The sequence below is a fragment of the Homalodisca vitripennis genome, chromosome 5 (genome assembly GCF_021130785.1).
Source record: "Homalodisca vitripennis isolate AUS2020 chromosome 5, UT_GWSS_2.1, whole genome shotgun sequence".
In the NCBI taxonomy this organism is placed as follows: Eukaryota; Metazoa; Arthropoda; class Insecta; order Hemiptera; family Cicadellidae; genus Homalodisca; species Homalodisca vitripennis.
The window spans coordinates 178638092-178666001 of record NC_060211.1 but is presented as its reverse complement, the minus strand read 5'-3'; the positions used below and the strand labels follow the sequence as shown (position 1 = coordinate 178666001).

Below are 27910 nucleotides of genomic sequence, written 5' to 3'. Positions count from 1 at the left end.
AGAAAGAGTGCTTGCATGAGACTGCCAACCAAACTGCTACGGTTCAGACTGATACAGCTGGACTGAGCACTCAGCTGAGCAAGTGTAGAGAATAGAATGAGTGTTTTCATAAGACTACCAACCAAACGGTTATGGTTCTGACTGATACAGCTAGACTGAGCACTCAGCTGACCAAGTGTAGAGAGTAGAATGAGTGTTTCCATGAGACCATCAACCAAACTGCTACGTTTCAGACTGATAGAGCTAGACTGAGCACTAAACTGACCAAGTGTACAGAGGAGAACGAGTGCTTGCATGAGATTGGCAACCAAACTGCTACGGTTCAGACTGACACAGCTAGACTGAGCACTCAGCTGACCAAGTGTATATAGGAGAATGAGTGATTGCATGAGATTGCCAACCAACTGCTACGATTTAGACTGATAGAGCTTGACTTAGAGTTCACCTGAACGTGTGTAAAAAGACAAATTTGTGAATTTGTAATTTGTTGTGTAGTCCCTGAGAAATAGGAAAAAATTGTTGTTTCCAAAATATACAGGCATGATAAAGTTTAGCAGGTATTGTAATAAGATAATGATTATGTAAACTGTAATCGGTGTAATGCCCCTGAGAAACGAGGTAAAAATGAATGTTATTAAAATACACAGGCATGACCAAGTGGTACAGATATTAAAATAACATACTGATCATGTAAACTGTAATCGGTCTGAATCCCCTGAGAAACGAGGTAAAAATCATTGTTTTTAAAATACTCCGGCATGATAAAGTGTTGCAGACATTAAAATAGCATACTGATCATGTAAACTGTAATCGGTGTGAAGCCCATAAGAAACGAGGTAAAAATCATTGTTTTTAAAATACTCCGGTATGATAAAGTGGTGCAGATATTGAAATAACATACTGATCATGTAAACTGTAATCGGTGTGAAGCCCCGGAGAAACGAGGTAAAAATGATAGTTTTAAAAATACTCTGGCATGATAAAGAGTTAGTTGCATGTACTTAAATAAGATACTGATATATCTTGTTTCTTTTTATAATGTATTTACTTGTATTTAAAAGTAATACAATATGCAGCAAGAAAAGAAATTACATTCTAAGGAAATTTATTTGGATTAAATCTTTCTAATTAAAGGAGTAAAGTCTCTAAATATATACTATTAGAAAATATTCATAAAGGAATTGAGTTTCATTGTGTTTTAAAATTGTGTTTATTATAAACATTGACATCTTATAAGTTAGTATGATTATGAGTGTTTGATACATTTATAATTCTAAAATATTCAGAGAACAGAGCACTATCAGGTATCATTACTTCATATTCTAGAAATGAAATTTAAACAAAATAGGGATTAATAGTTGGAAATATTGAAAAATATATAAATATAATTTAAATATTTAATTATAGTTCTGATACTTTTTTACCTTTTGTGATGGAAAATTTGTGTGAATAAGAATGAAAACATGTTTGATATATCCAGTCCAGTAAGATCCAGTAAGATCCAGTCCGGTGGACAAAAGGAGTGTAATTACTGTACGATGCTACTGCTAAGTAAATTTTACATTCTAAGGTGAATGTAACTAAAATAATAGTTGTTACATCAAATAATTAACTAAAAATTCGTACCACTTATTTTAATAAGATATTATCTACTCATACATCAGGTGCCTGGAAACAGAGTAACACTGTGCCAGCTATAGTTGTCACTAACCTCGGATGGCACACTCCTCGAGTAGACTGACGTGGCTGGTCTCGAGGTGGGACACATGGACCAGAGTGACCAGCAGACGGTACAGAAAGGGGCCGGAACTGAGCACATGTGGCAGCCTACTGTCCTGTAACCTGATGTATCCTGTGCTAGCTATAGCTGTCACTAACCTCGGATGGCACATTCCTCGAGTAGACTGACGTGGCTGGTCTCGAGGTGGGACACATGGACCAGAGTGACCAGCAGACGGTACAGAAAGGGGCCAGAACTGAGCACATGTGGCAGCCTACTGTCCTGTAACCTCAGGTAGCCCACCAGCAGGCTCATACACGTCAGTTGGCTGCCTTCGTCTGAGACACATATCATAAACGATACACTAACCATCGAGAGTTTGTGTCCATTTCTATATTTATCATCAAATCACAATATATTTAGTTCCAGTTCACAGTCCTCTTAATGCAGCATCTGGAATACGATGCTGTTACAGACTTGACTCCTAGAATCTTGAGCAATGTTCATCTGAAGAGATAAAAAAAAAGTCGATGACAAAGAAGCACTGTGAGAAGTGTCAGTAACATCGCAATGCACTCAGTTGTGCATCTGGTGAGACAATGAGAACGCCAATCCGCCTTCATTACACTACATTTTATATTTTGTAATCTAAGTGTCTTTGATGGCGAAATGATGAAAATTCTTTATTTTGAGCTTCTTACACACAAATAAAAGGAATCACCTCTGAATCACCCTTTTATTTAATGAAAATAATGAATTAATCTTATTAATTACACTGATATTATAAAGGCCCATCAGTTTTATTTCTGCATATTACAAGTATTTGAACATATAAAATAAAAATATAAATTGTTGCATGATAAATAACGGAGAACGTTATTACATCCAATTACAGATAGGATTTTCTTTTTCTTTTACTTCAAGCTCATGTCTGTTACTAGGCTATGCCCGTTACTTTACTTACTTTTTTTTAGCTCTATTGTAATGGGAGCTAGGTTTATGTATTTATGTATGTACGTGAGTGTGTTAAGTGTGCTACATATCTGAGTTATATATGATTAAAACTTATCGGCAATGTGGGTCGACCTATCTTTTCAACGACTCGTGCCCATGCACAAACTTGCCTATGTAGGTTCTTTTTTCCTATATTTTTAAGTAATGTTAATGTTTTAATCATACTTGAAAATTACTATAGCATATATTACTCTATTATGGAACTGTAATTTCTTTATTTGGAAATAAATAAGGTTTTGAATTCAAATGATCTCCATTTCAAGCTCTAGAGCAGGAATGTCCAACTGACGGGCCACGAGGTGCATGCAGCACACCATGCTATTTTGTGCGGCACACAACACCTTTTTGAGAAAAATATCAGAAATTACTAGAAATATATTTAGTTTCTAAGTGGTCTTTAATTGAATAAACAAACTATTTCAAATATGCTAGTTATTTCTTTATCAAAATTCTTCACCAGATCAACTTGACAAGGCCAACTTGAGTTATTGTCAGCTGTAGTGTAGCTCTTGTGAGCCGAGCAATATAATGCTTTTTGCTCCTCACCACCACTGCAAGAGCCACACAGACAGACAGAACACTACTGTGCATCATTACTAGTCAGCACACACCGACTTGCCGCCATGACAGTCTGACTTCTGACACTGGCAGTGTTATTCACTTGTAAACTTTGTTCTTGTTGGATTGTTTAGTATTATTGTTGCTTTCAAAGCGAGCATTTAATTCAAGAATGGTATCCTCAATAATACTTTTACAAATGTATTTGAATTTATATTGTAATATATATATATAACCAAGCTGTAGACGTCGAGTTCCGGTGGAAGCCAGTGTCTTGTGATCAAGTGTCTAAATATGTAAGTGTTATGAAAAGTAGTAAAAGTAATGATGTGTTTGATATCAATGCCATATTAGTTCAAAGGGTTCTACCCTCAATAGTTTACCCACTAACAAGATGTATAAATCAGTGTCTACAATCTGGTGAATTCCCTCAATCCCTCAAGGAATCAAAAGTGGTTCCCATTTACAAGAAGGGTGACAAGACATCTGCTAGTAGCTATCGGCCCATCTCTGTCGTACCCATATTCTCAAAAATCATGGAAAAAGCTGTAAAACACCAGGTAAGTGAATTTTTTGAAAGCAATTCATTATTTTCTAAATTCCAATTTGGTTTTAGGCAAGGTAAATCAATTGTGGATGCAGTCGAGGGCCTTATTAGATCTGTACTTAAAGGTTTTGAAATACATTCAAGCACTCTTGCAGTCTTGTGCGACCTCACTAAGGCCTTCGACTGTGTACCACATGAGATCCTTCTTTCTAAACTACAATTCTATGGTTTCAAAGGTGTGGAGCTAAAATTGTTTCAAACTTATTTGACAAACCGTACACAAAGAGTGTGTGTAAATAACACGCTTTCTGATATTGCGACTGTTACAAATGGAGTACCACAGGGATCGGTCCTCGGCCCGTTTTTGTTTTTAGTTTTAATAAATGACTTACCTTCTAGTATTAGTTGTAATTCAATAATTTTTGCTGATGACACAACATTGTTTAGTAGTAAGCCTAATAGTGAGTTGTGTAATCTTAGTATAGTTATGGCTGATGCCCAAGCAGAGAGTCTAAATTGGTTTGAAGCAAATGGTCTATCTCTAAACAAAACTAAAACCCAAAGTCTGCTTTTTACCATGACCAAAGTCCCAGTAAATATTGCACACTGTAACGATGCCAAACTTTTAGGTATAATACTTGACCAAACCCTAAGTTGGAGTTTGCACATTCAAAGTGTATGTGGTAGGTTAAGTAGAGTGGTTTGTCTCTTGAGGCATTTACGGAACGTATTACCGTTGGCTATCTTGAAGAGTGCCTACTTTGCTTTCTTTCACAGCATATTATTGTATGGTATCCATCTTTGGGGTAGTAGCTGTAATGTAAAACAGGTTCTTCTTTTACAAAAAAAGGCCATTAGAGTTATGACTAGGGCTTCCTTCAATGCACACTGCAGACCACTTTTTGTATCAGAGGGAATTTTAACTGTCTTTAATGTATATATCTATGTATGTCTTTGTAAAATTAAGGAAAGGGTAGACCAATGTGAATTAATAGTTAGGAGTGACAACCATCAGCACAAAACGAGAAATAACTGGAAACTGGAACAGCCTTTTTCTAGATTAAGAGTGTCACAAAACTGGTTTGATTGTATCAGCATAAAAATGTTCAATATGCTGCCTCATTGGGTACACCAGTTAAACTTAAATAAATTCAAAATGGTTTTGTATAGATTTTTGGTCAATAAGCCTTTTTTAGTCTTAAAGAATACCTTGAGTTGCCCTTGACTGACCTTAACCTTGCCTTTTTAAGCTTTAGACTGTGATTCAAGTTTTAGGTTTTAAGGAAATGTCAGCACTTTTGATGAAATGTTATTGTTAAATGTATTTTGTTAAATGTAATGTAGAGACAGGCTAGATTTTAAACTTGACTTGGTCTATTACTTGTAAAAGTTAAATGACTTAATAAATTCTTGATTCTTGATATAATATATATATATATATATATATATATATATATATATATATATATATATATATATATATATAAAATCTGTGAACATTTTGTTTGAGAATTTAAAAGAAATGGCATTGGCAACAAGTTGAACTATAAATACTGGTACAAAAATGAAAAGGAAATCAATAAAACGTAAAACTGGTAGCAAAAAGAAAAGTTACATGGAAAGTTGGAAAGTTATTACTTGATTGTTAACGATAATGGAAAACTGCAGTGTTTGTTGTGCCTAAGGAATATAACGTGAGAAGACATTACTCAGCAATGCATGAACATAAGTATGCTACATATACAGATGAAAGTCGGAATACTTCAGTTGCAGATTTGAAAAAGAAGCTTAAACAACGAACTGATATGTTTAGTCAATTGTTGGATAAAAGTTCTGATCAAATAGATGTCAATAAGCTTTTAATATCTATATGTACTACATTTGAAGACTTCTCTAGTAAGGAGGAACTATTTGATTTGTGTTCTCTTCATGGAGCAACAAAAGAAAAAATACACTTATGAGGCTTTAAAGAAAGCAGTTGACAAAATTGGAGGCTTTAGTAAATGTCCGGCCATTAAAACTTGACAGGTAAAACTTCTGGATTAGTAGGGTTGCTTAGGGAGAATGGAGTAACTTCTGAAAATCCACTATATTATTCACCAGGAAGCTTTATGTGGAAAATCCATAAAACAGGCTCAAGATTTTAAACTTGTGATTCAAATTATAAATCTGATCAGAGATGGAATCCAAGCACTTTTACATAGACAACTTAAGCAGTTTTTATTATAAACAGATGTGAGTACGGAGACTCGCTATTAAACAACCATGTAAGGTGGTTGAATGCAGGAAAGTGCATGGAACGATCCATTGCTTTCAGCGAAGATCCCTGCATTCCTAAATAAATATGAGCTATCTGACACAACTGAACTTGAAAAGAAGTTTGAAGATCCAGAATGTTTTGTTCAATTAGCTTTTCTAACAGACTTGACCAATCATTTTAACATTTTTAACTCGTCTTCAAGTTCAAAATCAACTAATATCAGAATTGCCTAGCATCAATCAATGGGTTTCCCAGTACGCTATGAGTGTTCAAACAGACATTGGAAAACAAGAACTTCATACACTTTCCTAGCTCTCTTCAGTTAGCTGAAGAATTCAAAGATAATAATTTGTCTGCAGTTCCCAAATCCAAGAAGTAATTGATGAGCTCAATACAAGATTCGCCAAATTGAAAACCTCAAAAGTAATCTACTGCTTTATAATAATCCTCTTTGAACTACAATTGAAGACCAACTACCAACTTTAATTATGTGATATGTAAGCTGACATATGCTGTCAGGTGGATATTCATTCTTTGGTGGATGCATCTGATCACACACAATATTCACACTGATAAATAATATATATATTTGACAGGTATTTGGTCTTATATGTTAGTTTGGTTATTTAAACACATATGTGAAACAAACGGCCAAATACAAAATAATTGAATCGTAAAAACTGAGGGCTCTGTGGTGTAATGGTAGCACATTCACCCGGCAAGTGAGAGATCCGGGTTCGAGTCCCGGCGGAACAAGTACTTTTTGCTATTTAATGTTTATTGAAATAAATTAAATTCGGCTAATTGCCATTTATACAAATTTAATGAATGTAAATAGAAGTCATTTGACAGGTATTTGGTCTTCCGATCATATGTTAGTTTGGTTATTTAAACACATATGTGAAAGAAACTGCCAAATACAAAATAATTCAATCGTAAAAAATGAGGGCTCTGTGGTGTAATGGTTGCACATTCACACGGCAAGTGAGAGATCCGGGTTCGAGTCCCGGCGGAACAAGTACTTTTTGCTATTTAATGTTTATTGAAATAAATTAAATTCGGCTATTGCCATTTATACAAATTTAATTAATGTAAATAGAAGTCATTTGACAGGTATTTGGTCTTCCGATCATATGTTAGTTTGGTTATTTAAACACATATGTGAAAGAAACTGCCAAATACAAAATAATTGAATCGTAAAAAGTGAGGGCTCTGTGGTGTAATGGTAGCACATTCACACGGCAAGTGAGAGATCCGGGTTCGACTCCCGGCGGAGCAAGTACTTTTTGCGATTCAATGTTTATTGAAATAAATTAAATTCGGCTATTGCCATTTATACAAATTTAATTAATGTAAATAGAAGTCATTTGACAGGTATTTGGTCTTCCGATCATATGTTAGTTTGGTTATTTAAACACATATGTGAAAGAAACTGCCAAATACAAAATAATTGAATCGTAAAAAGTGAGGGCTCTGTGGTGTAATGGTAGCACATTCACACGGCAAGTGAGAGATCCGGGTTCGACTCCCGGCGGAGCAAGTACTTTTTGCGATTCAATGTTTATTGAAATAAATTAAATTCGGCTATTGCCATTTATACAAATTTAATTAATGTAAATAGAAGTCATTTGACAGGTATTTGGTCTTCCGATCATATGTTAGTTTGGTTATTTAAACACATATGTGAAAGAAACGGCCAAATACAAAATAATTCAATCGTAAAAAGTGAGGGCTCTGTGGTGTAATGGTAGCACATTCACCCAGCAAGTGAGAGATCCGGGTTCGAGTCCCGGCGGAGCAAGTACTTTTTGCGATTCAATGTTTATTGAAAAATATATATATTCTGATTATCCTCAACATATAAATATTGATTGCATAAATATTTAGCAGAATATTTTTCTTTATTATGTAAAAAACACTTGAATAAAAAAAATAATATCACATTAATTTCAGTTTTTCAAGTTTTATGTTTTCAGCAGAACTTTACATAACATTTTATTGCTGTTTTAAATGTAGAGCATTACTATATGGCCCGCAATCAAGTTCAAGGTTTCATTTTTGGGCCTCGAGCCTCTGTAAGTTGGACACTCCTGTTCTAGACAACTAGAACACTAGTTACCAGTGCCTTGCATGATCCGAGGGGCGCGAGTGAGGAGGTTGAAGAAGGCCGACTGAACCTGCTGGAGCAGTGGTTGACCTGTGTCGTCTTGCAGCTTGCTAGACAGCTCTGCGAGTGACTGACGTGCGGGCCCATACACTTCTGCCATATCATCTTCTGATAGCACTATCAGGCAGCACACAAAACACCCAGTGGAGCCAGCCATGTTCCTTGTGTTAAATTTACAAATTAGAAAACAACTATTTTTTAAACTTCTATACACCAAAATCAGATGAAGGGAATTTATAGTGTCAGTTTCTAATACAGTGTAGATAGATGAGATTCTGAGTGGCTGATAAAATTGGGAGTTTTGTCAAAAATATGGAAATGTGGATCAACCGCACTTTACTGAGTTTCTGACTGTGCACGAGGACTTGTCCTGTACTTGAATATGACATGTATTATTTGTGCTACATGGAGACTTAAAACTGAGGTAAATGTGATACACACACGTACTGATAGTGAGGTCTGAACCAAGACGATCGAGAATGAGAGGAAATTGATTGCAGTTATCATATTCACACCTCTCATTCTGAAAAAGAAAAAGGGTGTCGTTCAGACTCTCAAACCTTCTAGAGCTAAAGTGACTGAGCAATAACACTCAAAAGGACATTTGAGGTCTTTTTGCACTATTGGAAAGTTTGAATACTTTATCAAAAAACTAGGGCTATTGTGGATCTGAGCAATAGGTTGAACTTGGTTGTGTATTGTGGCTAGTTTGGGTGGTTTTCAAATTCAAATTATTATTAAGAGTGTTCCAAGTTGACCATCTGAATGCCTTAGAAGGGACACTAAACTCAAGAAGAGATTTAATACCTTTTATTGGCAATATTCCATCAATAGGATTTGAGCAGTTTTTCCTTTAACAAAGTTAAAGTTATCAATTAAGATTAAAAATTTAGATTCTCTTGTACGACAGTGCAGTCTTCTAGCTGCTTGCAATGACGGCTTAATTAACTTTTAACATTTGGTTATGTTCTTTTCTAAAAATACTGATTAACAATGCAAATCTCTCATGCAACAATACTGCAGCCTTCTAGCTGCTTGCAATTGCAGCTAAGAATCTCACCCTTATCACAACATTAATAATAATAATAATATTTATTTGCCATAAGAATCACAAAAGATCATTGACAATGTCATTTAGCTGCTAAGTAAGCTTAGTCATGAGTCCATCACATATTCAAACATGGTCAATCAGTATTTTATAATCAATCAAACACAATATTAAAAAGGATTACAAATTACAAATATTATATGTTAACTACAACCTAAAAATATTTACATAACTAATACAATGTAAGATTACACCTTGTGAAAATCCAAATCATAAAAATTCCCTGCATAAATCAACATAATGATTTTTAACATAATAACCCTCCATTTAACTGATACTATCCAATATAAATACCAAACAGTACCCATCAAATACTCCGTTAACAACAGCCTCTCTCCGCATCAGCTAAGTATACATCCTTCAAGCAAAGACCAGCAAAACATGATTAACAAAAAATGGTGATTTGTAACAGGCCTCGTGCAAAGTTCTAAAAGTCTATTGGATCAATGACAAAAAAGTCATCTAGTTTATAAAGGGGATGTTCTAATAGCCAGTTATAAAACTTGTTTTTAAATTGCAGGATTGGATATTTATCCATAAGTACCTTTAATTTATTGTAAATTTTCATAGATATAATGGTATGGCTACTTTGGCATTTTACTCAGTCAGAAAACGCTATGAGGGCTCTATCCTTATTCCTTGTATTATAGTTATTGAATATCATAATTATATTTATAACTACTTTTATTTTTAATTGCATATAGGGTTTAAGTCATAAATATAGAGATTAATTACTGTTTGTATTTTCATTTTAATAAATAAGGGTTGACAATGTTCATATTCTTGTGAATTTGTTAAAGCCCTTAAGGCTCTTTTTTTGGAGTATTAATATTTCTCCTATTCTGCTACAATTTCCTATTCCCCAGAGTATGAGCCCATAATGCATTAATTGACTGAAAATATGCAAAAATATGCTGTTCTGTTATACGATTCCGGGATTTTTATTAGTGAGACTCCTCAAGAGATAAATGATTCTATTTAGTCTTGGATTAATCGAGTCAATGTGTTGGCTCCATGTTAAATGGTTATCAATAAACACTCCCAAAAAACTTGACTGCATTAAGGTAATCAGGATTCTCAGGGATATTATTTTTTAAACTAAATATAATTTTTTGGGTTTTATCTTGATTTAGAAGAAATCCATTGGCATTGAACCATGTGGTGGCACCCTGAAGAGCGTTTTCAGTTAATTCTTCCAAAGCATTAATGTCTGCAGTGGAATTCACCAGAGTTGTGTTGTCAGCATATAATATAGTTCTGGCTTTTTATAAAATCAGGGAGGTCATTTATTGATATTAAAAAGAGGAGAGGTCCTAGGACTGATCCCTGAGGTACACCGAAGTTGACTTTTAGTTCTTGGGACCAAATACCATCAATTAGAACTTTTTGACTTCTATTTTGTAAGTATGATTCAAAAAACTTAAAGGGGGAGTTTTCAAACACCATAAAACTTAAGTTTATTTAAGAGGTAGTCATGATTGACACAATCAAAGGCCTTGCTCAGCTCAGGTCACAGAGTGTGGCCTGAGCATAGGCCTTGTTTTTCAAATGCCTGAAAGGCTTCTTGTACTAATTTATCTATTGCATCTACAGTTGACATTCCCCTTTCTAAAACCGAATTTGTGTTACATTAAGGTAGTTATTTACTTCAAGATGCATACTAAGCTGGTCATATACTATTATTTCAACAATTTTGGATATTATTGGTAGTATTGATACAGGGCGGGTAACTTTGTGGTGTGTACTTACTGGCCCTTTTTTGTATATTGGACATATCCGAGATATTTTGAGCTGGTAAGGAAATACACCTTCTTCCAATAATTTGTTTATGCAGAATGCTAGAGGAACGGAAACTGTCTGAATTATCTTTTTTAAAAACGCTGTTAGAAAGGTTATAAATGTCTTTACTGTTGGAGTTGTTAAGTCTCTTTGCTGCTTTTATAATATCTTGGGGGGTAATGTAGTTCCAATTAAAGTTAGCTTTACTTATTTGTTTCCTACTTAGAAGATCATCGAATGTCACGGGAGTCTTAACAAGTTTTCTCTGAATACCATTAACAGATTCAATAAAAAAGTTATTAAAATCATCTGGTGAGAGATTAGACTTGGAATGACTGGGAGTTGAATTGTTATTCTGTTTAATCAAATTCCAGGCAGCTTTGCACTTGTTGCTACTATTTTCAATATTACTGAGCATTCGATGCTAATTAGCTTCCCAAAAAACCATTTGCCATAATCTTTCTCGCTGACAGAGTTTGGAGACATTTTCTTGGTTTTTTTGGAGAATGAATTCTATAGACTGCATTTTTGTTTCACAATTGACATGCTTCACCCATGTTTCATCACCAGTAATGATACGAAGTTCGTTATCAAGTTTGTCGTATTCATCACCAAGTTTGTCAACGTTCACAATGTAGCAAGTCTTTTTTTATGATCTTCTGTAAGGATTTTTGGAACTCACCTGGCACAAAATTTGTGGTATCCAAGCTTTCCTACAACAATTTCATAAATTAAACTTCATGAAATTTGTGGGAAACGTTCCAAGAGTTCACTAATTGTGAAATGGCAATTTTCACGAACTTTTTCGTTGCTTTTCAACACAAATTATCAGTTACTAAGTTAGGCCAACTGCTACGACTATCATCATGAACCTTGGTGCAGCCATTTTTAAAGTCAATATACCAGAACCTTACTCAGATTTCACTCATTATTCCAATTCCATAAACTTCACACAGTTTGCAATACATTTCAATTGGTTTCTGGTTTTTTGTCAAAAAACCTTTATCAATATAAACGCATTTCACAAGTGGTGGTATTTTAAATTGCAGCACACATTTTAATTAATCACAGTGAGAAAATTAAAAGAGATCAGACCGCATGCGGAATACAGCTCAATGTGTACTAAAGGCCAGAGTTTTTTGACACCAAGATAGCGGCTGTAGCCCGGCCCACTGCCGCACCATTCAAATCGTCTGTTACTTATTGGATAGCCCTCGTACTATGTTTTATGTTACTAGGACTCTGATTGGTTTAAATTTTTATTGCAATTGAAAAACAAACTACCTATTATTTACAATCTTCTAAATTATAGACGTGTTCAGCCACTGCCAATTGGATTTCTGTTAGTCATGGTAGTTGAAAATGATCCTGCCTTGACTTTACCACCTCCATTGAAGCCTCCTCGAGTCTATTTCACATGATTCTTATAAATATTCCAACTGAAATTCTTAAACTCGGCCTATCAGTGAAGAATGGACTCACTGAGAACATCTCGCCAGCAGGTGGGTAACAGCCTTTGTTAGTTGCAGTCGGACCTGCCAGTGTGTGTGGGTCTGGTAGCGCAGCAGTACCTCAGTGACCACAGTCAACCGCTCCGCAGTGTCTCGCAGCCATGCCTCAGTCCGCAGTTGTCGTTGTAGCTGCTGCACCCTCTCCACTTGTGTGCCACCAGAGAGGGGTGTCTCCTCTCCCTCCACCACTTCTGCTGTCATCTCACCGTCCGCCATGACCAGTCCTACCACACTGCCCCACAGCCTGATATTGGCCTTTAGACATATAGTGATGTTCACATAAAATACTATATGAATTTCAAAAGTATACATATTATACAGTAATCAAGAAAAGTTTGCTGCAGTATTTTTAATATATTTAATGTTTTATCACATGCAATAAAATCTATGTAAAGCTAAAAAAATTTAACATATTTTTCTTGTGGTGGTTATTCTCTTGGTTAATGAAAATGTACCTTTATGTGTTTGTGAAGCTTCACAGAAAACACAATATTTTGTTGATGTGGGTCTACTGGCGATCTAGCACCAACTACTTTATTTTTAATATTTCGCACATGAAAGTTCAACATATGCCCAAAGCGTTAATCAAACAATTCCTCAAGTTTTTGGTGTATTCTAATGTATGGATGCCCGTCAGTAATGTAGCGGCATCCACTTGATTTTTTTTTATACATGAGTGGCAACAAGCCTGAAAAATGACACCACTACTTCTTGATGTATTTCTGGTGAATGTACCTTGGAGCAATGTAGCGGCAACCACTATGTTTATTATTTGATTTATTAATGTCAAACAAATGCTAAAAATAACCAAACATTGAGTGAATTAATATGTTCCTTTCACACGGCATCATCACGCATTCACTAAAATGGATGAATCTGCTTTTGTTATAATACAATTCACATTTTACATCAAAAAAATTGTGTGACGACAAAACAGTAATTTGAAAACAATTAAAAAAATATATTTATACTAAAAAAAACTGGTACTTTGGTATTATACCGACCACACTCTATTATTTCTGAAAATAAAGAGAAACTAACCTAACCAAACTGAAACACACAACTCATTACTGAAGAAAATACAAACTTAAAATATTTAAGGATGAAGTGCCACTTTATTGGATGACCAGAACTGGACGCCACCTCTGACCACCACAAGTACTCAACTAGGTAAGAATCGAGGTGGTGCCGTGCTGTACCATGATGTGTTTTGTTTTGCCACTTAGCTGACCACCACATCCTTTTGACTTGCTGTGTTTGCACCGCTCTCTGCCACCACCTCTGACCACCACAAGTACTCAACTAGGTAAGAATCGAGGTGGTGCCGTGCTGTACCATGATGTGTTTTGTTTTGCCACTTAGCTGACCACCACATCCTTTTGACTTGCTGTGTTTGCACCGCTCTCTGCCACCACCTCTGACCACCACAAGTACTCAACTAGGTAAGAATCGAGGTGGTGCCGTGCTGTACCATGATGTGTTTTGTTTTGCCACTTAGCTGACCACCACATCCTTTTGACTTGCTGTGTTTGCACCGCTCTCTGCCACCACCTCCGATCACCACAAGTACTCAGCTAGGTAAGAATCGAGGTGGTGCCGTGCTGTACCATGATGTACACACGCACATTTGTGAGAAACCCATACCTCGCTCATGTAATCGTTCCAATCAACTACAGTTTTTGACAACATAAGTCACCACCTCACCGACGTCAGCTCATATGAAGTTGTATATGAAACGAACAGTGGTCACAAATAGTATGCGACTACCTTTAAACCATGATCCAACCCTGAAGCCAACTGTCTTCAAGCATGGTCTTGTACATTTTTAAAGAATACAATGTCATGTTGTGAGCATCCGCGCACTGTTTAAACACAGGCAACAATTTATTCTGTTGAAAAAACTTATTGCACCCTCTTCACTTCTTGGCAAGTCCCAGATTTTCATAGTACTATCCACCTTTCATACGCAATTCAGCAACACAATCAGAACATCGCCAGCAGGCACTGACAGGCACCGCCGTCAGCGAGGCGAGCCAGCCTCCGGGCAGAGTCTAGATGGCGGTGGGCGGGACCTTTTGGGGAGCGTCATGAGAGTAAACAATTTTTGAGTTGTATTCACTAGAGATGGTTCTATATAATTGTTAAACAAAACAACTAAATACACCCGTTATCAGAAATAATAGGGTATGGTCGCTATAATACCAAAGTACTAAAAAGCTCTCAGATATATTCAAGCCATCAGTCCTGAGGTGAGAACAAATCTAACTACCCTCCTCCCTCTCGTCTCTGTAACCTCCACTTAAAGTAAATCGTTGCTACATACGCAGGTCAGTGCCCTTGGAGAATAGCTAGCACTATACAAATTAGCATAGGTCTTAAAATATCACTTTTATTTTAACAATACTAAAATGTTAGATTCAACCTAACAGCAGGACCAATCAAGCGTTTAACAAATTCTTTCTTTTATTAGTTCTGTTGTGTTTAGATATTCAACAATCAAAATAAAATATACTCTTTTTTATGTGAATATTCAATATTTAAGAAATAAAATTAAGTTATATAAGTAGTACATCATAAGATGCAATTATTTGATCTAGGGGTCTATTATTATTATTATTATTATTAGGGGTCTAGGGGATTATTATTTGCACTTGGGGTCTGTAAGCGTTGGTAGAATGAATTTAACACACTAACTTATAACTAAATACAACAAAGTAGTTTGAGTTTGATGCAAATACTGACAACAGTGATTTTATGATTCTGAGTGTTGGGCTCGGCAGCGATGCTATTGCAGCAGGTTACGATGCCAGGTAACATCAGCATCACAACATTCTGCGCTCGCTGCATCATCTCAACATCGGCATTGTCGACTGAGTCGTTGACGTGGCATAATACCAGAAGAGTCTCCAGAGCTTCCACCCTTACATAAATTAAACCGTCTTTAGTGGTCTAGAAGAAAGTTTACTCTGCAGCTGCCTGTTGTCCAATTTCTAGATGCTCAATATTGGTTAATACTTGCATATTCAACTTTAAACAAAATCACAATATTTATATCAAATACAGGCTTATTAGAATCTAATGACTTCTAGGGTTAATAAAATTGCTCTCTTTATGAATCCAAGGAAACACCAACTACCTGGGAGTAAAGCATCCAATCAATATTTAGATAATTTGAAAGTTAAATACATTTTGAGTTTAAACTATTTCGTGGACGTTATTACATCAAGAATTAATAAAGACATTGTTTATAGATTTAGAAAATAAGTTTCGAAAAAATGTAACAAATTTTTTATAAAAATCCTATAAATTTAGTTCAACCAAAACTATTAATCAATCAATCATTTATTGCCAGAACACAAAGTGTATAACAACGTCATCAGTTAAAGGATAACATCAATCCACACTAACCTATAATTATTAAATACTAATACATTTAAAAAATTCATCAACCCTTTAAATACATGTTTTATTTACTATATTCAAGAATAAAGTTTTTTGTCATTATGCAAGACATTGTCAAAACAGTAAATATTTTGTTTAATAGAACTAGGCCTAATTTAAAATTATAATTTAACAGTCTAGGTGTAAAATGAACTAAAAATTTATAAAATACAGTGACTAAAAGGACTAAAACCAGGTTTGGGTTTTAATACAGGACCTACAATACAGATCTAATCTTCCACAATTTAGATCTTTTAACTCACTTCACTTCACTTATAACAGCCTTATGTGATAAGTAGCAACTCTGTCGATAACTACAGTTTTAGTTACAGTTTCAGTAGAAAGCCTGTTTACTCAGAAATACCAAATGCTTACTTAATAATATTTCCCTAATTATTCAAAACTCAATTGGTCTGAGTAAATAATATTTCCCTAATTATTCAAAACTCAATTGGTCTGAGTAATGAGTTGTGTAATACCAGGTTGTCTTTAAACTTGGTTGATTGAAAATTCATGTCTGAATTCTACTGGCTAAAAATGTATTTTATCCTCCATGCATAAAAGGTGGCACCCTGATAAAGTCCCAGCTCGACTGAGGTCATTTTTCATTTGGTGAGCAAAACACACTTCACAACAATATTATTAAGTTTTGTTTGTTTGGAAACATTGAAAGTTTAAAAATTGTATTTTCTTTTGTTATATAATTTGATATTCTAATCAAACTTCAAATTCTGTGGCATGACAGACATATATAATAATGAACTAACCAATATTCTAAATTATTAGTGCAAAATTAAAATATCAATACCTAAGTTGTATCAACTTCTCGTTCCTGGCAAGCTGAACCAACATAAAGACCACAGGACTGAGCTGGGGGTAGGAGGCTCGGCTGTAGACATTGTACAGAACTTCCGACATGGAAGAGAGCCACAACCGGTTTATACATCTCACCACGCTCAGCTTCAGTTCTTCTGACACATCTGATACTGGATCATATACAATACTATAACTTATGTAAAGATATTTCTAAACTTGTCACCACTAATGTTCTGGCAAAAACTCATAAATCAAGATAATATCAATTTAACAAACTGACCTAACATAAATTCCAAAAACTAAACTCCAAACGAGAATTTCTCCACAACCAAATAGATCATACATCGTGTCTCACGTATAAATCCTGAAGCCAACTATTGTTTAGTTGCAGATAATATTGAGGTTTGTGTTAGGACCTCTAATGCTATAAGCTCAGCTAGAAGTATTTTGATGATATACATCAGTCAGTCTACATTAACAGAAAGTTCCCCACAACCAAATAGATCATACATTGTGTCTCACGTATAAATCCTGAAGCCAACTATTGTTTAGTTGCAGATAATATTGAGGTTTGTGTTAGGACCTCTAATGCTATAAGCTCAGCTAGAAGTATTTTGATGATATACATCAGTCAGTCTACATTAACAGAAAGTTCCCCACAACCAAATAGATCATACATTGTGTCTCACGTATAAATTCTGAAGCTAACTATTGTTTAGTTGCAGATAATTGAGGTTTGTGTTAGGACCTCTAATGCTATAAGCTCAGCTATAAGTATTTTGATGATACACATCAGTCAGTCTACATTAACAGAAAGTTCCCCACAACCAAATATGCAACTTGTATTGATTTCTTCACAAGAGAATGCTATTATATATTATATTGTAATTCTAATTTTTTTTAAGTGTCTAGACACACCTTTTATATGTAGAACAAATAAGGTTTGTGCTTAAGCTAAAATTCCAAATTTAGCCATTTGGAAAATAGATAGAAAAGGATCAAATTCATTAATACATTTATGTAGTTTTGTATAAAAAATTAAAAATGAGTAAAAAAACAACCAAATTACCAAAAGTATGAATTTTCTTGTCAATTATTATAATAACAATTATGTATACAGTACATCGCAATTTGAGGATAATCAGTTAGTCCGCAGGAATAATGATGTTTTCAATGAATAAATTCATTATTTTTATTTTATTTTCACTGCTAAATCAGAAATATCAATTTGTTTTAGAATAAACATTTACAATCAAAACAATATAGCTCTTTAAAATGAAATCCAATTTGCTTAAGAGAAAACATAAAACTCCAGAAAAAAATATTTAACTTCAATAATTAAATCAGAAATTGGTGTATTATATGAAATGTCATCATTGCGGCTGCTGCTTTGATTGATTGTGACACTGGTCTTATAAGGATTGGTTGGGTGTTGGATATACTGCCGAGTGCGATCCCATATGACAGTTGTTCGATGTTTCCAGTGTTTTGGGGTCAGTCACTATCAAGCGACTTGTACAGGTCCTGGATGTGTCTGCAGTGTGAAAGTAGGTCACTTAAAGAAGGAATGCAAAGCCAATCCCCATTGTTTTTTCTGTAAGGAGAATAGAGGCCTGCCGATCTCATGCATCTGCCAGAGACTGGAGCTTGCTCTGTTTTCAGACAGGCTTTGGGACATGCAAAAACTTTAAAAAAAAATATGATGATGGGCATTTTACAAGTGAATTATCACAGAAGTTGAGGAGCTGATGCAGTTTTAGATAAAACGAGGTTGGAAAAACACGGCCTTCTGATCATCAGTGAGCAGTATCGAAATAAGAATGATTCAGGGTGGTTTCAGGATGACCTCATAATAGCAGCCATTTGGACTCCAGATACAAGAGGTAAGTACTGTTGCTATAGCATATAGACTTTGAAGTTCCTCTAGATTGGTCAAAAATAGTTCAAGTGTTACTGAAATCGTGGGAGCTATTCCAAATAAATATACGGAATGTTGCAATTGCAGGCAAAACCGCGAGTATATGCTATAATATTATGGTGCCTTAATCAGGTAAAACATTGTAATTAATAGTAGTATATATTATTGTCACAGTGGACTGACCTTTAATATTTATTTCTGTAGTGTTACCGTGTTTCTGTTTGATTCTCATTCGTAAATGTAGAACCTACATTTAATTTCCATTGCGAATCGTCGTTTCATGCGTGTAAACAGAATTATGATGTATGCTGAGACAATAATAACCAACAGTTCGATGCTGCTACAAACTCCATTTGATTTCCATTGCGAATCGTCGTTTCATGAGTGTAAACAGAATTATGATGTATGCTGAGACAATAATAACCAACAGTTCGATGCTGCTACAAACTCCATTTGATTTCCATTGTGAATCGTCGTTTCATGAGTGTAAACAGAATTATGATGTATGCTGAGACAATAATAACCAACAGTTCGATGCTGCTACAAACTCCATTTGATTTTCAACATACAATCTGGAGTAACAGAGATGTTCCAGAAAACTTAAAAGAACTCTCAATCTCTGTTCGTGTGCGAAGATGAATCGAGTCCATATCGTCAATACTTTATTAGTCCAATATTTGCTAGTACCCACCTCTCGTTATACCTCGATTACTAGTATATGTTGATTATATTGATTGTTATTCTTTTTGTGTTCTTTTCCACTACTTACTTTAAGGATTATATTAATTTATATCTGTAAATTACAATACTTTGATAATGTTGAGGTCGCCGGTGACTTTAATGCAAAATCTTTGGAGTGGGGTTTAACCCGTACAGATTCCAGAGGTAGATATACTCTTGAGAGAGCTGCAAGAACAGGACTCACTGTGATCAACAAAGGCAGTGTATCCACTTTTCAAAGGTCGGGGTATAGGCAGACACAATACCGGACGTTACTTTTGAAATGAAGGACTTTGCACTTAATACTGTATGCCAGAGGGTAAATGAAGACTAAACTGGTAGCGATCACCAGTATATCACTTTCAGCTTGCGGTTCGGCCAAAACTATGATCTCTTTCAGCCTTCTGTGATCTCATTATCTGCTGGTTAGGATATGTGAAAAATTAATGAAGAAGTGCTTTCAGAGATATTAGAAACAGGTAAGAAAAAGGTACTGGATGGGGCAGGCACAGCTGAAGGCCTGGTGGAAGCAACCATGGCCTTATTATGGAGGGCCTGTGACGCCTCCATGTCCAAGAAGGCAATGTCACAAGGGAGAAAAGCCACGTAATGGTGGTGGACAAACGATCACAGGTCTCAGGAGACAATGTTTGTATTGGCGTAGGGTCCTGACCAGGGTGAGAAGGAGAGCAGGTGATGTTGCAGATGTAGCTCACTTGGAATACAGACATGTAAGAAGAGAACTTTGTTTGTTTGCTGTTTGAAGATAAGTTTGCAAAAAATAAGACCAAGCACCTCAAGTGGGAAGAGGATAGACATGATGTTAATACAGACCCTGGGGTCTGGGATTCAGGATTGTAATGTGAAAACTCGGATCTCCCAGCCCCATGATGGATACTAAAAGGATGGAGTACATACTCAACAAAGAAAAAAGTTAAAAAAGATAATTAAAAAAGAGAAGTTAGAAAAAGTTCTAACTCATCTTATGAAAGATTTGGAGATACCAATTCAGGGCATGCCAATTTTTACAGAAAGATTAAAGAAATCTACAAGAACACTTTGAAACAAGTAGGCTCCAGGGCGAGATGGCATACCCGGTGAAGTGCTGAAGGTGGCTGTGGAGGCGCTGTGCTATGTGGCTCTATAGTCAATGAGTCCTCAAGTTATATGTGAGTGAATCATGCTAAACATCTTTTGACTACATATTTTTGACATCTGTCTCAATACATAGACCTCAGAATTTACTTTTGTACAGACACTTATGATGTGTCCCTAAGTGCTCCTGAGGATGTACCTAAATTGCAGGGACACTGTTGGAAAAACTCCTCCAGCCACGTCTGACAAAGGCGATTCAGGAAGCTGGTGACTTCTCCATACGTTAGTACGGTTTCAGACAGGAGAAGTCAATCATTGGTGCCAAAGAAGTGGTGAATACATTTCAGGTGGCACATCAGAGAAACCACTACTTCATGGAGCTAGTACTGCTGGCTACTCTGGACATCAAGAATCCTTTTAATTCGGCAAGATGGATTGCTATGTTGGAGGATTATGGAGGACATTGTTGGAGCATGTTGGATTGCTCAGGTTACATCTTGGACCCGACTTGCGGAACGTTTCCTACGACGGAATTTTGTGTATGCAGATGCCCCCGGAGGCTTTTCCTGGTGGGATGTGCAGATGACATCGCTGCTGTCATAGTTGCACGTAGCACAGAAGATGCACACTTGGTGCTGGTATTGGTGAGCTCATGGCTCCGACATGGGTTAACACTAGCGACTGAAAAGACAGGTTGGTTCTGCTCACATGGAAAGGAATTCCTACAGCCATCCAACTCCAAGTTGGAAGTGTTGAAATACATACAAACCCTACAGTGAAGTACCTTAGTGTGTACCTGGATACTAAGCTCTCATTTTTGGAAGCATACACAGTACTTATCAGTCATGTATTTTTTACACCCCCTCTGGCAAAAGAAAAAAATGTTTTTAAATAATAGAAAATCTTTATAATATATTCCTGTTCTTTTCAATTCATCAACTAACACCAAAACTTTAAAGAAAGAGATATAAATTTTAAATTATGAAAACTTAGTAGGCTAGTTACCTGCAATTTTGTCTTTTGTAATCACTTGTTGTAAAAGGAGCGTACACAGTCTAAACAGTGTAGTTGCAGAATCTATACGGGAATGATTGAACAGCTGCGTTAAGGTCTCAACAAGCATCTGCTTGTGCTGTGAACTGACACAGAATTATAAGTAGCCTATAATTAAAACTGCATAGTTTGTTTTAAAGCGTTAAATTTTTCTCAAGAATTGTCTGATTCAAGAAATGTCACTCACTAGGAATGTAGTTACTTTACAGAATTTTATCCTTTGAAATAATAAAAAAAATTTGAAAAAGCGTTAAATATTAAATAACTTAAATATTAAATTACATTAAAATACAAAACCAATATTTAATACATTTTATTGTGAGGCCTTTTGATATCCAAGATACCTTCATCAGACACATCACAAAAAAAATTTGTGATATTTTTTTTGTGATGTGTCTGATGAAGGTATATCGAAAGGCCTCACAATAAAATGTATTAAATATTGGTTTTGTATTTTAATGTAATTTAACAGTGACCAATATAAGCTCCATCTACAGCAACTTAAATATTGATCACATTACCTACTTAAGTCTAGACTGATTAATGTGTAACATTTTCAGTGATCAAAATCATTTTGATTCTAAATCTCAACTCACATGTTCATATTGAACCCTTCGAGAACAATTCAGCTTTACACAGGCCCTTTGTTAGTGTGAGCTGCCTCATACCAAATGTGGGAATTTCTATGGAGATCAGAAAAATGTAATACTTACAAAGTACCTATTGTAGAATCATGATTTGTAACTAAATGTAAAAAAAACATGTCTATTCAGAAATATATACATTGTGTATCACAACTTTTAAATAAGTTAGAACTTTAAAATGTCTTCTGCAGCCAGTGCCTGCCTAGGCACCCTGGCAATAGTTATAACCAGAACTTGTATGTACAACCTACTTACAACCAAGCCAGTAACTTCCATTCACACCTAAATATCAATTCTGAATCAAAAATAACATACAACTACACAGCAACCTCACATTCTTATTCTTAAAAACACAGACCTATTCTCATTGCACAAATTCCCTGCCCTTTTCTTGAGTGAGTGTTGATAACTCTATTATCTCCTCCTCTTACACCTATAGCCTATCCCTTCTTAGTTTGTTGCCCATTAGATCTAATTCCCCATCCACTAGATCAATGGACTTATTGGTTTCAGTGAAGTTAACGATTGGGATTGCCAATTAAAATTTCAACGTTATGTATAATGCTTGTCCTCCTGGAAAAAACTATGTATAAGTCACAGTTTTAGAGGATGGAAATCACGAATAACTGTTTATATATATATATATACTGAAACTGAAATGTAATTTTGTGGTTATATTTGTGTACTGTACTTCTTGTTATGTATGATTATCAGCATCATTAATATAACAGTTTTTATATCATGTGACGACCTTAGAAGAAATATTACTCTGAAAGAAATATTAGGTACTTTGGGATTATACCGACCACACCAGTATGAAGAACACAAAAATATAAATTTATAGAAACAAACATGATAGAACGAAAAAACAACTGTTTAATTATAAAATTACAAACTTACAAGTGTTTCCAGGTATTGTGATCGGTATCGTTGTCGCTGTTATCTTATCTTTCTCGAGAATCCCGATTACGGCAGGCCGTGCGGCATCACATGATTTGCATGGTACATAATTGCCTTTCCATTACAATTCAATTTATATTTCTGATCAGCCCCTCTAGAATTTGATATTTTACTGATAGGTACTATCTCGAGGGATGTTTTTCTTTCGTCGACATCAGCGCGGGGCAGCACCTTGGTGCCGAGGATGGGGAGGGGTTTGCGATAAGACAATTCCTGTTTTATATTGACGAAATATTGTTCTACGCTAATCTAGTAATCAGTAGAAGCAAAATGTCAAATAACGATTCATGTCTGGGTGTGGTCGGTATAATCCCAAAGTACCTAATATTACTCTGCACAAGAAACTTAACACTTTCAATGTTCTGTAACTTCATTATTTGTCATTTACACCCCTTGAAACCTTATATTATTTTGTTCAGGACAATAGCAAAACTTGTCTATTGCCACTTCAACCGTTATTACTGGGTGTTTTTATATTCAATAGTTAAGGCGTTTCTAATTGATAATTTGTTACTCATTCGATTATAGTGGTGGTCCGCGTTTTAAGTAAACATTAATGTAAATATATAGTTAAATAAATAAAATGCCAACTTACTTTGAAGTCTTGAGCAGATTAACTTCAATCGGAAAACTAATATAACTTTGGAACCTCTGGATTGCTTTTGAAGGTAGTGTTGGTAAGAGAAGTTTTAAGTCATTGATTGTTTGCTCACAAACATTAATAATCAACCGATCACATACTGGTTTAAGTGACGAAAACACAGCATTATTCAGATTATCCATATTAATAACTGCAAGTTAAACCTTCACTTGGTACAGTACAGATATAGATAAGTAGTAAACAATATACAACTAACGTTAACAACAGTTGTTTTATTTCCAGCTATAATAACTTCAGGTATCAACCAATAGTTTGATTAAAATATTTGATTGTTCTTGTCTGCTTACATATACGGATTTAATATATAACAATTATTATAACATAATACGCTAAAAGAGGTTAGTTCAAATTTATTTTATCTTTTCACATCGGGCAGAGTAACCTTGTTTTGTTGGGCTTTTTTCGGCTTGGTATTTACACCATGAAGCTGCACGTATATTGCTTTCACATTTGATTCCATTTAGTTGCATATTTTTTCATTCGAACTTCTATCCCATAAATAATTTATTAAAACCATTGTTTTTCAGACCATTTACATGTACATATCAAATATTTGTAATTACAAATTTTTATTTTGTGTCTGTTAGAAATTTTAAGATTTGTTCCCAGAGATAATAATGATCCACTTGAAGAAAGTTTGTTAAATGTGGTAGAGTAGCAAATTTTCTTTCTTCAATTTTTAAACATACATTTTACATACATTTGCATTCCTTAATATAACTGTTATATGTCACTTTACTCTTAATTAATTGGAAGACAGTTTAGAAAGTAGACAGTTATCCGGATATTTCTATAGGACAATGGTCTTCTTAACATCCTTTCTCAGAGCACTAGTGGGTGGCTGGGAATGCAGACAGGATTATCATAAGTCAGGCCTGGCATTAACAATATGGATTAGTTTGAGAAAGAATTTAGTGAATTATCCGGGATGTCGGCTCACCACTAATGGCCCCCTGTAGGAAACCAGTTCTGCCCTTGGAGGTCACACGTGTAAACCCGAAAACCCCACTGGACAATCAAAGACTCAGAACCCCTGGGGTGCGGCACAGTAGGAGAGGCCCCGCCTCCTCTGGAGGGGGAAGCACCATCTTAGTATATAAACCAAAACTTAGTCAAAATTATTATGAGTTTGGAGTCAGAAATCGTAAGTGGGGGTCGAGAGTTTAGAGTTCGGAGTCAGACCAGGGCCCAGGGTCCAGTATAGTCACGAGTCCAGCATTCTGCCCGGTGTCGTTTGTCGTTCAGCCATGTCTTTGCTGGGCCTCTTGACCATGGTGCTGGGTAAGTCACACGCTATCCCTCAGCTCTAGAGTATACCTGGTAGTCTCCAATAATAAATAACCCATGTAAAAATAACTTTAGATCAATGCTAAATTGTCACGTTAATGTTTCTGTTGCTTTGGATCAATAAAGATTTTATATACTCAAGCACTTAAGGTTTGCCCCTTTATTTGCTATCCTGACGTAAAAAGGACACCCCACCCATAGTTTACATAACGAATATACTTATTTATATAAAATCCTCCACACCGCTCCTACATTTGTTTACAATTAGGACTATCTAATAACTTCATGTGATGTAAACATAGTGCGTTGTAAAACTGTCAAATTCTCAACCTGCACGTCATAATTATAATCTGTCTGTTTAAAGTACACATTCTTATCCATGACATCTTGGTTAAATTCGGTTGCACTTAAATGTACCATTGACCTATATAAGAAATTGAGAAATCCCTTTGAGCTCTGATAAACAATTTCTTAGTTACCAGTATATATATATATATATAACAACTATCTTTTATAATGATAATATTTCTTTTGAAGTAGGTCTGAATATTCATATCATCACTAGCTTGTTTAGCAATTTTATCGGCTACTTCATTTCATTTGTTACCAGTCTGTCTGTGCACCCAAGATGGATTTATAAAGTCATGGATTTTTTTTAACCAATAAATAATTTATGAACTATTAAAACGGAGTGCATTTCTTTATTTTTCCCTTACCATGGCTACTTTAGAGTAATAGAATATTTTTATAGTAGCAGTTTCCACTTTTGTCTTCTAACTTGTTCGTATATTTTAGAGCTTCATTTAATTCATATAATTATACATTAACAACTGACGTTGATTTATGTAATTTCATACCAATAATACTTACATTCGGTATATTGGTACCGCACTAACACCAATGCGGCTCACCAATAGGCTGTTTACACACACACACACACACACACACACACACACACACACACACACACACACACACACACACACACACACACACACACACACACACACACACACACACACACACACACAATAATATATATATATATATATATATATATATATATATATATATATATATTGTTTCGACCAGAATATTTCTCTGAGGGATGTGAGACCGTATTCCACCAAAAGCCGATCAAGTCCTCCTGAGGAAATCCACCAACGTTGTCCAAATCACCAAAGGAGACTGTAGAGCTCCCTTGCTATTGAAGAATAGTTAAAGAGAAGATGTTCATTAGTTTACTACTGCCCGTCTACAGAGTTGCTTCCGAAGAATGCCGACTCTGTACCAGATGACCATGGACCATGTCCTATAATTAGACCCACAACTCAAGAGGACACTGATATACTTAGGGAGTGAAGCCCAGACACAAGCATGGGGAAGGCGACAGCAGTACCATTCTGCTTATCCTCATACCCGAATGCAGCCTCCACCTTCTCTTGTATTCAACGTGAATCCACTTCAAGACAGTCTCGAAGGATTCACACTTACGAGATACCACAGAACGGCTGAAGCCCCATCATGCTAGACGCTAAGCCAAGCCGAGATGTATAGACCGTCAGCTCTTTCGTTCTCAGAGAGCCACTTATGACCAGTAACCCAACAAACAGTTACATCGTTGATTCTATCAAGGGAAGAAACGACTTGATATTGAAGCGATCCCTAACATGTTTGAAGTTGATCACACAAGAGCTCAACGCCTATGGCTATTTATGAACATTCTAATCGTCATACTCCCACGCCACAGACAAAGATTCATACGAACGCATTCCATGATAGCCTGAAATACTGTGGGATAAAGACCCATAGGTACCACCAGCTCACTGCATGATCTCACTCCCACAATCCCAGCGTATGTGCCACTTTTATTTTAATTTAAATTTAAAACCATTCGTTCCGCTGGTAGAAGAGGTTTTATCCCTCCAACCAAACCTCCCTAGTATGTATCACAATTATGAAGAGATTCTATAAGAAAATTCTTTAAGGCAACTGATCAGAGATCATATACAGAGCATTCCCATGAATCATGAAGCTAATTTTCCATTGCCCCTGTTGCAGCCTAACGATGCATTTAATTTAGACGATAAAACCTCTGACGGTCGACACCACCTGTTTCTACATGTGTATATTAAAATACAGCTTACAAAGCATCTGCGAACCGAACAGATTTTAATTGCGGCCATTTGTTTGAATCTGTCAAGAGCGATTTTTATCGATAACGCACGTCTACGCACATTTAATTTTGACGATAGGACCTCTGACGGTCGACACCACCTGTTTGGAGTGTGTATATCATGCACCTTTCAGAGCATCTGTGTACAAATTATCATTGCGGGCATTTGTTTGGATTTGTCTCAGGAGTCATTTTTGATCGAGAGCACACGTGTAATGTTCATATACTTTAAACAATACATTATCTACTTTCAAATTCTTATATTTGGGATTTTGTTGCATTATAAAACTGACAGGTCACCCTTGTGCAAATTTTCAATAACTGTAGATTTGGAGAATGATCGCTTTTTAAATAATTCGTTTTATCCATTTTTCATAGTAGCTTTCGAATTATTGGAAGCGCCTTCAAGTTGAGAACTGCAACATTTACGCACAGAATACAGAGGGACGATAACTTCACGGTCTGGACGACTAAG

General features: G+C 35.6%; 1 protein-coding gene and 1 non-coding gene across 2 annotated transcripts in view; one reads left to right on the top strand and one right to left on the bottom strand.

Annotated features, from left to right (window-relative positions):
- The window catches only part of LOC124363753 (TELO2-interacting protein 1 homolog), a 127879-nt gene extending 103547 nt beyond the window's left edge, over positions 1-24332 (bottom strand). Inside the window, exons 1-8 of the mRNA XM_046819014.1 lie at positions 23907-24332; positions 21660-21793; positions 16914-17091; positions 15407-15584; positions 12636-12919; positions 8219-8427; positions 1879-2058; positions 1712-1843 (exon numbers count right to left, since the gene is read on the bottom strand). Coding sequence (XP_046674970.1) covers positions 1712-1843; positions 1879-2058; positions 8219-8427; positions 12636-12919; positions 15407-15584; positions 16914-17091; positions 21660-21793; positions 23907-24094 — 1483 coding nt within the window. The 5' untranslated portion in view covers positions 24095-24332. The remainder of the gene's footprint in view (positions 1-1711; positions 1844-1878; positions 2059-8218; positions 8428-12635; positions 12920-15406; positions 15585-16913; positions 17092-21659; positions 21794-23906) is intronic.
- Positions 7830-7900, top strand: Trnaa-agc. The gene has a single exon. It is a non-coding gene; the product is annotated as a tRNA-Ala (tRNA).
- Positions 24333-27910: the final 3578 nt, after the last annotated feature.